Consider the following 12,311-nt stretch of genomic DNA (forward strand, 5'->3'; position numbering starts at 1 on the left):
TTGACATTATTTTGGGTTCGAAATTCCTTAAGGGGGAGAGATTGTGGCAATTCGTTTCAAGTGACCACTTGGTGAAAAGACCACTCGAGCGGAGATGAGATGCTCCCAGTAGTTTGTTTTTCCGGTCAAAGGACCGCTCGAGCAAACAAATGGTCACTCGTAGGGCTGGGCATAGGGTTATCTGAACCACACAACCCGCCCAACCCGAACCGATCCATATACAAATGGGTAATTTTGCAGACACAATGCGGGCGGATGCGGTTTGAAATATGACATTATTGCAGGTTGTGGGTTTTATCCGCACTCGCAAGAACCCGTCCGTACTTAGACTTTTTATTTTATTTTATTTTTTTATAATAAAAATCTAGACCATTGATTTCATTCATCCTATCCTAGATATTTTTTCCCAACAAACATGTGCATGGAATTGGAATTTTTGAAAGTCGGATGTGATTCATAATGGAGTTTGTGAGTTTCCAAATGTTTTTATTTTATTTAATAGGCTTGAATTGGATGGAGTTTGACAACAATTTATTGTTATTTTATTATTGCATTTTGGATTATTGTAAAAGTTAATGAAGAATTACTTTTAGGGAAGTTTAGGATTTTGAATGATTTTATTTTAATTGTATTATTGGGTAGTGAATTATTTTGATAATTTAGTTTAGGATTTTGAAAAATGTACTTGTGTTAATTTATGATTTTATTTAAAAGTTTAGGATTTTGAATGATTTGCTTGTTTTAGGAATTGATTTTGTTGTGTTTTTAATTTAATAAGTTTTAATTCATTAATTGTTAACGTTGAGCATTTTAGAAAATGGGGGAAAAAATGGCCCAAAATAAATATTTACAAAACGGGAAAAAATGGCTCAAAAATAAATTTTTAAAGAAAAAGTCCAATTCGCAAACCGCCCGTAACCGTCTACACATCTGCGAACCCTATTCGCGCAACCCACACTACGGGCGGTTGCGGGTTCAATTTTTCCCAAACTGCACATATGCGGATGGGTTCAAACTGCAAACCGAATCGTCCAAAACCAAACCGCGACACTCAAGCGAATATGAGGGGTTCCCATCGTTTTGCAGGCAGAGATACTGAGAGACCTCATTCATTACTTGAGCGGTCTGCACAATTTCAACAACTTAAAAAGTCACATTTTAGATCATTTCTTCACTTTTGTTCTCTCTCTTCTTCTCTCTCTCTAGTTCCGAAAACCCTAGCTTTTCTCTCTAGAAATCTTCTATTTCTACTTAGATTTACAATCCTATTGCTTGCAAAAGTTGAAGTTTGAGTTAGGGCCAAGCTTTCAACCGATTGGATTGGGATTTGGAGAAGAGGTTGTTGATTATCTAGCTTTTAGTCTTGAAACTTAAGGTAAGATTACTTTTAATCTTGTATCTATTTAGTTTGAGGATGATTATATGGTATTATTGTGACATTGATTTATGATTGATGTTTGAGTTTACAAAAATTGGGTTTCACCTTAAAAAATGGGATTTCTCCTATATTTTCTCAAAATTTGTATCAATGTTTGTGGATTATGAAAACTTTAGTTGAAAAATAGCATTTAATATGATGGAAGGGGCAAAAGCCCCAAATTTAATAAAAAACCTAATTCTTGAAATTGAACAATGATGTGATTAAATGGAATTAACTTTCAATTCTCTAAATTTATGATTGAATTATGAGATAGAGATGTATTTTGATTTGAGACTTGTTAAATTGGAAGCTTTTGAGATTTTCTTTGAAATATGAAAATTATGTCTCCATAATAATTCCGTTATTGGAATGGTGATATTTACCTTTATCCTCATAAATGTATAAATCCTTGGAAATGTTATTTGAGAGGTTGGCAAATAGCATGGGAGTCTGGGTAGAGAGTTGGTTTTGGAAAAAGGTGTGTGTTGTTGGTACCCGTGCAAGGAAAAGTTTAGGTGCCCAATTGCTCTGTCTTGAATTTATCGTCGGACGAATATGGGAAAGTGTTTTTGGGTGTCCATTGGTCATGCCATATTGTAGTCGGTAAAAGTGAAAAAATGGATGATTTTGGGTGCCTATTCCATGCCGTATTAATAGCCAGCAAATGTGGGGATATGTTGGGATATAAACCTATGTATATGTATGTATTGGGGTTGTCTTTAAGGACTTCATAGCTTATCTACCCTCTGGTGTTGAATTGAGAAATTGTGGAAGTTATGAATTCATGTATTCTTTCTTAAATTAAGACTATGAGTTGAATTAATTATGTTTGATCGTGATAATGCCATATGGATCTTTGAATAATCAGATAATCTGTTAAAGGTATTTTTACTGGGCATCTAGCTCATTTTTATCTAACAAATTTCAGAAGTTGGTGACGTGCAACCACCTCAGTGACAAGGAGGGGAAAAACTTTCTTTTGTTGATGGAACGTGATAGCTCTTGGATGTAATGTGTGGAAGCTCTGTGCGTATATGTTTTGGGACCGTTAGTCCATTTCATTGTACAAGGCTATGCCTTGTTGAATTGTAAGCCATTAAGGCATTCATTTTTTATTTTTATTTTTTTATTTCGTTTATCCTCTAGGTATTTGAACTTTGGAATAGTTATGTATTTAATAGATGTAGTTTGAAACCTTAGTTCAAGAAGAAAGATGACTTTTTGAGGATAATGTCATTATGATTATGATAGATTTTGGTTTAACCATGTATTAAATAATGTTTTAAATTAAATTATTTGGGAGTGTTACAACTAGACCAACTCAAATTTTAACGGGAGCCAAAATGGGCCTTGGCCGGGTTAGGCCAAATTTACATGCCTATTTTTATATTAGGAAATTTAGTCAAAACCCCATGAACTCAACATTTTAGTGTGAAAAGTACAGTCTCATTTTTTTTTTTTAAATCTTTGAAACCCCTTCAAACACTACTGTTTCCTTAACCAAAAAAATTGTTTCTAATTTTTTGTGGATGATCTTACCCTTGATATATATATATATACATATATACATATAAATCAGCAATGGTTGGTGGCCCGAAATTCAGTGGCTTGAATGGCTCGAAACTGTCAAAACGACGTCGTTTTGGGCGGAAAACAAGCCAAAACGACGTCATTTTGGCAGTTTCGAGCCATTTGAGCCACTGATTTTGTGGCCCTCAAACATTTTTCATATATATACATAGTATAAATTTGTATCTGATCTGTTCAATGCTATTCACGTTTTTGTTGCATTATGTTTTTTCATAGTTCATCATCATCGATTTTCAGCATATTCACGTCATCATTGCTCTCTGTTCTTTATCATTCTTCATCGATCCTAGCTCGTAGTTCTTCATCATGGATTGTAGTTTGTAGTTCTTCATCATTGTAGTCCCTAAAATATCACTCTTTTTTTCATTAATTGATTTGGTACAGTTTTAGGTTCGTTCGATTTTCGGTTGAGGTAGATTTGAAGTTTTGTTTGATCATAGTTGATGATTTTTATCCTTGATTGATGTGTTTCTTCTTGTAATATTTACTCTGTTTTTTGTTGTTGATGTCATGTTTAGAAACGGTAGTAAAATCTGACTCTGGTAATGTGTTTAAATCTGATTTGTTTGTGAACTCAGACCAAAGATATGTTTTCCTAATTAATTATTGTGCTCCAATTAGATGAATGAATAGTTCTTGAATTTTTATATTTGTTTGTTGCATCTCTTGTAATGATGTTGCGTTTGTAATTGATAAATTTGACGGTACAATTTTATTTTGGTTTGAGTTTTATTTGGTGACAATTTATTTATAAATGACAATAGAGATTTATTTTGGTTTGTTCATAAAATTGACAATGAATTTTTACTCTAATTTGATTTTTAGGTCTCGTTTGACAAGTGGTGATTTTAGTTAAAAAGTTAAAAAGTCATTAAAATAACCAAAAAGTTAATAACTTATACCAAAAAGTTAAATATTTCATTTTCTCTCTATTTTTTATGCATCTTTTCATAAAAATTCAAAAATCATCCCAAACCTATTAGTTTTTTGGGAAACTTAGTCTAGGGTCCCTCTCCCACTTTTCATAATGGAAGAGATCCACAAAATTATTTTTTGATGTCTAAGGTCCCTAAACATATATCAGATAAATTTGACCTTACCAAATCAAAACTCATCTCTCTCTCTCTCTCTCTAAACTTCTCCATTCTCAGACCTGACCAGATCAACTTTTGTTCCTCAACCCTGACTTCATTCTCCAGCCGATTGAGCTTCACCTTCACCGTCAATGGCGTCGCCGCTCAGGGTCTTTTTCTCCGATTCGAACACAGTTGCGTCGGTGATCGAGAAATTGCTGAAACTTCTAGAGATTATGTCGATGTGCGCGGAGGGACGGGCGGCGATGGGCGGAGACGAGAGTTGCGTGGCAGCGATTGTGATTCAACTCCTTCAGGTCCACTGACCTCTTTATCTCCCCCACCGCCCTCACATCCACCGCACCACCATCGTCTTCGTACCCTAAACCCTGAAAGTTCCACAAAATCCATAGACATCACATGGATTTCCCGGTGCTGGTGCTGTCCAAGTAGTATACCAGTCTTTTCCATGCACCCAATTTATCGACGTCATAAAAATCCCGCTTCAAATTTGACAAAGGGGGATAAGGTTTTGGCAGATACATATTCAAGTCCTCTTGGTAGGATCTCTGAATCAGTAAAGGGGGCTTTACAAGTGGAAAAGGTAGACAGAAATGGCAATATATCAGACAACTCCATTGTGGAATCTATATTAGGTATGGATATATTCCCAGAGAAATTCTCTGGGTTTGGACTGAAATTTCTCTGGGTTGATCCAGAGAAATTTCAAAATTTTGCTGGAGAGGTAATGTTGTAGAAAGGCAGAGAAATTTAAAATTTCTCAGGAGAGATAATTTTGTGGGAAGACAGGTGAGGTCAAATTTCTTTGGAGTGTTGAGTCTAAAATCTCTCTGGAGTGTCGAGTGTGAGAATCGTCGATTTGAGATTCAAATTGGGGATGACAGTGGAGGAAGAATCCAAGGTGTTCTTGGCGAGTATAACCATTATAGCTCAATCCCTCAAAGTGTATAGTTTCGAAGAACTTCAATCTGCAACAGAATATTTCAGTCTCAAAATATAGGCATGCAGTAGAAGAATAGGGCTAAATTACAAATTCACAAGTACTGCTTACCGTCCCTGCAGTTGACCTTGAAGAAAGAAATGTGCTGTGTTTCATTCTAGATAACCCAAAATCACAAACCTAATAACAGTAAAATTCAAGTCAAGATGGATTAGCTTTGGAACATGGGTAATATTTCACCAAACAATCTTAATGATGAGATAAAGAAGCCACAGAGAAATTTCTCTGGAGAGTGGGAAGTATATGGAAGGCAGAGAAATTTTGAAATTTCTCTGGAGAGTCCATGAAAGGCTAAGGAGGCCAAAGAAATTTTGAAATTTCTCTGGACTAATTTTCTTTGAATCGAATTTTCTCTAGATTGATGTTGAGGGACCTTAGACATTATAAAAATATTGAGTGTCCTTTATGCTTTAAAATCATAATACCAGGGATCTTAAAAAAAACCTTACATTATATTTTAACAAAAAAATCAAAAAATTACTAAGAAAGTCTATTATCAAACGAGGCTTTAGTCTATGTAGATTTTATGTTTATGAAATTGTTTATTAACAATTATAGTGATTATATGATGCTTATTGATGATGACGATGATATTTCACTATTTAAATGTAAAAATTTATAGTAAAATTTACTATGAATTAAAATAAAATTTTATTTTATTTTATTTTGGGATTATATTTTAACAAAAAAATCAAAAAATTACTAAGAAAGTCTATTATCAAACGAGGCTTTAGTCTATGTAGATTTTATGTTTATGAAATTGTTTATTAACAATTATAGTGATTATATGATGCTTATTGATGATGACGATGATATTTCACTATTTAAATGTAAAAATTTATAGTAAAATTTACTATGAATTAAAATAAAATTTTATTTTATTTTATTTTGGGATTATATTTTAACAAAAAAATCAAAAAATTACTAAGAAAGTCTATTATCAAACGAGGCTTTAGTCTATGTAGATTTTATGTTTATGAAATTGTTTATTAACAATTATAGTGATTATATGATGCTTATTGATGATGACGATGATATTTCACTATTTAAATGTAAAAATTTATAGTAAAATTTACTATGAATTAAAATAAAATAAAATTTTATTTTATTTTATTTTGGGATAGAATGATTTTTTTACTGTTGACGTTAATTTCAACGATAAAAATTTTATCATTTTTTTTAAGGATTTTTATAACCAATGTGAATCTTATTTGATAGATCTTGATGAACGGATTTTAAAAATATTAATTTTATTAAAAATCTAGATCAAAAGTTATATAATTTTAAAGTTTAAAATATATTTTCTTATTCTTCATACATGAAAGTTTTATTATCAGAGAATTTGAACAAATTTCTTATTTAAAAATCATTTTTATTAGCACTAACGCTATTTTTTATCTTAAAAAAAAAAGAAAAAAAAATCACTTTTATTAATTAAAAAAAATTATCAAGTTATGGTGAAACATCGGTAATAATATATGGATAAGAAGAAAAGAAAAAATTGAAAATATCAGGTGAAAATAAAAGAGTTATCCTACAAATACTGTCGTAGACTCCGTATGTATCTGTGTGTCTGGTTTTTGTATTTTTGGTTGTGAGGAAATACATTGATTAACATATAAGAATTTTACAAGTGAAGATTAGGGTTAGGGTTTGTTGTAGCTTTGTTGGTTGATTTTGAACATGGAAGAGATCACCCAAGGAGTTCAAGACATCACCATCGTCGATTCGCAGAAGAAGAATCGAATTCAGGTCTCCAACACTAAAAAGCCCTTGTTTTTCTACGTCAATCTCGCCAAGGTAATCCCAGATCTCCCTATTTTTGTATCTATCCATGCATGTATGCTTATGTAAATACTTCCTATTTTTTTTTTCCTTTTTTTTTTTTTTTTGTTTTTTCACTTTCCTGGATCTGCGATTTAACTTATTTAGATGTGTATGTGCATGTGGAGCATACATGTAATTTAAATTCAATCAAAGTCTTGTCCTTTTTCTGACCATTTTATCGTTGTTGTGTTGTTATAATTGTGGATTTGCATATGCAGAGGTATATGCAGCAGCACAACGAGGTGGAACTTTCTGCCCTCGGCATGGGTATGTACCTCTTATGTGTATCAGTGTTTGTCTATATCTATATACACTACTTGAAGATTGCAATCTTACATCTAATATTTTTGGATATTTGATGAATGAAGATGGGTTGTTAACAATAAGGGCATTCTTGGGAAGAAAAAAAAAGTGCGACAAAGATTCAAAATTGTTTGGCGAATTAGATTTTTTGGCGATTTGATGTATGAGAAATATCGGTTGATAGCGGTTATTTATTGGAGCAATTAATTATATGGACATTCTTGGGTAAAAAACAAAACGTGACGAAGCTTCGAAGCTTCAAAACTATTATCCGTTTTGCGTTTTATATAATAAAATAGATGGAATATCTATAATTTAGGATGATTGCATAGTTTTACATATTCTATTTTTGGGTTGGTACCTTTGAAAAATGTGTTACAGCTTATGAAGTATGGGTACTTTGAAAAACACGCCTTACCCGTACCGGGTACTTGCCGGTGTATAGTACCTCGTAAGATACTTCTGCATACGTACCAGGTACACGAAACACAGACCCAATTTTTTTTGGTGTACCCAGACATATCTAGTGTATACCCAAGTTGTACCGTACTTCAATTGAAATAATATTTTCTTCTACTGCAAGATAAAACATCTTTCACTAAATTTCTTTTTTATTTTTTGTTTTATACTTAGTATGATTTTAAAATTAAACTATGGTTTGTAAGTTATTTAATATATTGATATATAATTTTGATTTATATATTTACTTTTGGCATTAAAGGTTAATTGTAGGTTAGACCTTAACAAATTAAACCGTTTAATTAATTTTTGCATTAATCTAAATTAAAAATAAATATTTTTTTTATAAGCGTACCAAGCCGTACCCGTGCACGTACCCGTATTCTATTTTTTTTTTTTGAATTTTACCGTATCAACGTACCTGTATCATACCAGTACCAAATACTCGTACCGGTACCCGTACTTCATAGGTTACAGCACAAAAGACCAACAATATATATTTTTTCATAATTGTTCATTCTCTAATTGAGTTTAAGAGTTATAGCTTCGTCATATATGTACCTTTGAAAAATGTGTATTATTGGTTTCAGCATTCCCTATAGTTTAGCACGTGCCATTTTGTTTTTCTGTTAGCTTTGCGGTCTTGGGAGTGTGTTGTGAGGCTTGCTTTGAGATGATTGGTATCTTTTGTCTGCCAACAACAAAGATTGCTAGGAATCAGCATGTGCATGCCTGTTTTTGGAGCTCTTTAGCACGATGAACCACCATATCAAAATTGTTACTCTCATTTGTGTCTGCATATGTTGTTTTCTAATGATGTCACTTGTTTTTCTGTGTTTCCATTGGTGAGAGATTATACGGAAAGGGAATTTATCAAAAAAAAAAAAAAAAGGATTATACGGAAAGGGAAAACATTATTTGGCCAGATAATTGAGTTGATTGATTTTGGAACCAATGTCCTTTATACAAGCTGCTATGCATATTCTTTCCTTTTTTTCTACAGCATTTGCTTGGATGTGTCTTGGAGGAGCCATTTATCAAAATACTTGAAATTTATGCTTCCCCCATAAATTTCAACTTAATGTTGAGAAATTAGATGTTGAGAAAACTACAAGGGCATTTACAAATATTTTAACTGCCTAAATTTCAACTTTATGTTGAGAAATTAGATGTTGCACTTTGTCTTTTGAATGGCTGTATAAATTTTGGGCACTGCCAAGCTAGATGAGGTTTTTTTTTTATTTTTTTTTATTGTACTTCCTAATTTTCTGTGGTTGTGTACTTCTCTAAATCCATTTTTATTTTTCTTATTCTTCTTTAATGGAAATTCAACCTCTTACATAGAATATTTGTGGGTGTTATATGATTGAGAACTGAATATTATTTGGCCTGTTTTCTGCCCTGATATTCCGCAGACATGGGTGTGCTCTTGTTGTCACTTCTCAATTTAGTAAATGTACTTAATTTGCATTAAAGTTCTAATTTAAATTCCTTGTATGCTAGCTTATGTCTTCTCTTTCATACAATGACTGTTTTTATTTGGTGTGTGTGTGGAACCAAGAGAGAAACAATCCAGGTATTTGTTATTTGAAATTGTCACCCTTCTCTAGGCATAGTTTTTATTTTTTACATGTTTAATAGTGACAATGTAAAGAGTTCAGATGAAGGTGCATAGTTGTGGATGTTGTTGGGGACAAAACAAAGATTCCGGGTCAAGATTTTTAAGTATTTTGAAACAAAGTAGTGTTGGTCATGTTTATAAAAATGTAATTTTGGTCAATATAAATGAAACAAAATATTTTTGTTAATTCTTTGTGATCAAATAGTTAACTTGTAGCTTATAATCCTTGTGATTTTCCTTGGTTTTGTTGCTGCTTTCTGTTGGTCTTCCAAGATTACGTGAAAAAAGTTCGAAGGACTAATTTTCTACTGCTTAAGTACATTCATAATCCAGTTTGGATCCCCAAAATGTCATATAGTTTCCTACCATCCCTAATAAGTGACGCATACAAGTTTGTGGCTCGGCTTTTGATCAGAGTTTTAAAAGGCTTTACCTAGACTCGGCTGGAGGTGAAGCTAAGGTAAAACGCATTGAGGCTTCAATTTTTAGGTATTACTCCTTATAGGCTTGTGCATATCACAGTTTGAGGTGTACGCCTCAAGTGCGCCTTTTGCACAGAAATGTATGAGGAGTATGCATATGAAGAGCTTGTCTTGGGCTCTCGTTAAAATTAGTCTAGTAGATGGTTTAAATAGAAAAAAGGAACACCTCTTTTGCAAACTACATTCCAAATAGGGCTGAGTAAGGAATCCGTAAAATCCGTTATTCGATCTGGTTCAATCCAATCCAGTTGGTTTAGATTGATTTTTTGAATCGTGGTTCGGTTCCGAATTGAAAAATTAAAAATCCGTAATCTACAGATTGGTTCCGAATTGAACCCCACGGTTCCAGATTGAAACTGATTCGGACTGTATACAAATAGTCCATATTTATATTATACACCCTCCCGCATAGTATCTTCTATTATTTCATATAAAATCTAAACCCGCATAGTATCTTTTTTTATTACTTTTATTTGTTGGTTTTTAGTTTTAATTTGTAATGGTGTAAATACTGATGTAGAACCAGTTTTTTTATGATTGTTTAAATTCTAGAACAGTATGTCATCATTGTGGAAAGATATGTTACTATTGTGGAACTAATATGATGCTATGTTTATGTTTTTATGAAATTAAAATGTTTTATATATATATATTTTTTGTTATTTAATTATGTAAATCCGTGGTTCTAAACCGATCCAATCCATATTTAAATAGATTGGTCTGGATTGGTTCTACGATTTAAAGGGATTGGATTGGTTCTAATTTTTCAAGAACCGTAGATAACGGATTGGTCCTGATTTTATCCCAATTCTGACCAATCCGGACCATGCTCACCTCTAATTCCAAAGGAAAAATCAAATAAATGATCGATCAAGAAAAAAAAAAAAAAAAAAAAAAAATTAAGACTCAAGTGAGAAACCTGATATTTGAAGCTAAGAATGCTAATTTCACTTTCGATAAGGGCAAGCTTCCTTCTCTACAATGAAATGTTCGGCACCTTGATGAGAAAAGTATTTACAACTTCATATTTAATTTTTAATATATTTGTTACTATTTTAAATTATTTAATATATTTATTAAATATAAATATTTGAAATTAGAAATGCTTACACCTACCGTCATAAAGGGTAAAATGCTTTGTGTTACGCATTTGTCTTAAAAACTTTGCTTCTAATATAAAGAAGGAATTGAATTACATTCTGTAGAAAAAAAATTCATAAATTTTAGCACTACTGAACTTACTCATGTTATTGTTGTTGCAATTGTATTTTGTTGTTTTTCTAGTTCTTTATATCCTGTATTCCTAATTAATGAGGAGAGGCTTTTATTCAATTATACGTGCAGCTATTGCCACAGTTGTCACTGTTGCAGAAATACTGAAAAACAATGGATTGGCTGTTGAAAAGAGTAAGATTCTTGATTTTGTTGTTTATCATGAAAGAAAATATGTTTCTTCATATTTCGTCTCTTAAGCAAAATGTCGAACTCTTGATTTCCATCAAATTAAATGGGTTATTATTTTGCAGAAATTATGACTTCAACTGTCGATATGAAGGATGAGTCAAGAGGGCGACCTATCCAGAAAGCTAAAGTAAGTTTGGAATTAAATGGAGTTTTATGATTTTGGTCATATATACATGATTTACACTGAAAAAAATAAAATAAAAATGGAGCCCCTGTTGTATTTCTTGCATCTGATAGATTTTTCATCCTTTTTATTACTCTTATGCATCTGGTTTCTGTAGACCCTTTTTTTTTTGGCTTGTCTGTAGATAGGATTCGGTGTGGATTTTTAACTTCTTTGTGGTTCACTTGTAAAATCATGCAAATTAAGCTATTGTTATAATCTAGCCTTGACCTGTTGATAATCTCTGTGTCTTCTGGTTCACAGATTGAGATATTGCTGGGGAAGACTGAGAAGTTTGATGAATTGATGGCAGCTGCTGCTGCAGAGAGAGAACTTGGAGAAGCTGAAGAGCAGAGTTGAAGTGGTACTATTTTAGTTTCTGGGTTGTTGGTCTTAATGTAGTATGAGTGAATGCAGTTTTAACCTGTTTCTTTAATTATAGTTGTCTAATTCCAGTGGTCCAGAATGAGTTTTGTTAGCTGTGAAAGTGTTTCCTATGAACACAGAAACAAACACCACTTGCTATTCATATTCAAATTCAAATTTGTTATTTAATTTTTTAACTTGTTTGCTGAACCTTTCTGATTCTGATGTTCGAAATACGCGTAACCAAGTGAATTTTTCATCAAGAACTTGTCTTTCTTACTGATAAAGCCAATTTTCCATTGTTTTTTCTATGGGGATTGTGGTAGTGAAGTATGTATATAGAAGTCATTGTTATGTTGCACTCGAACATTGCTATCTTACATTGTCATTGTACTAAATAAATTTGTTATGCTTCTCCTGCAGCTGCTTTACAGTATTAAGCTGGGTAGAGATTCTATCATATTTTATCTTTTTTACTATAATAATAAATATAGATTATATTTTTTCCTTTTGGGTACAAGG

General features: G+C 32.3%; 1 protein-coding gene across 1 annotated transcript; it reads left to right on the top strand.

Annotated features, from left to right (window-relative positions):
* Positions 1-6,555: 6,555 nt before the first annotated feature.
* Positions 6,556-11,978, top strand: LOC114303359 (uncharacterized protein At2g34160). Its single transcript, XM_028248505.2, has 5 exons — positions 6,556-6,904; positions 7,150-7,198; positions 11,141-11,203; positions 11,323-11,387; positions 11,688-11,978. Exons 1-5 carry the CDS (start codon positions 6,788-6,790, stop codon positions 11,781-11,783), a joined length of 390 nt encoding a protein of 129 aa, XP_028104306.1. The 5' UTR covers positions 6,556-6,787; the 3' UTR covers positions 11,784-11,978.
* The last annotated feature ends 333 nt before the right edge of the window (positions 11,979-12,311 follow it).

The sequence above is a fragment of the Camellia sinensis genome, chromosome 13 (assembly GCF_055761805.1).
Source record: "Camellia sinensis isolate YWXY chromosome 13, ASM5576180v1, whole genome shotgun sequence".
Classification (NCBI taxonomy): Eukaryota; Viridiplantae; Streptophyta; class Magnoliopsida; order Ericales; family Theaceae; genus Camellia; species Camellia sinensis.

Excerpts from the sequence above, each read along its gene's own strand:
- LOC114303359 (XM_028248505.2), top strand. The coding sequence starts at position 6,788 with ATGGAAGAGATCACCCAAGGAGTTCAAGACATCACCATCGTCGATTCG. Across the intron at positions 6,905-7,149 it reads TCTACGTCAATCTCGCCAAG|AGGTATATGCAGCAGCACAA; the intron begins GTAATCCCAGAT and ends TTGCATATGCAG. Across the intron at positions 11,204-11,322 it reads TGGATTGGCTGTTGAAAAGA|AAATTATGACTTCAACTGTC; the intron begins GTAAGATTCTTG and ends ATTATTTTGCAG.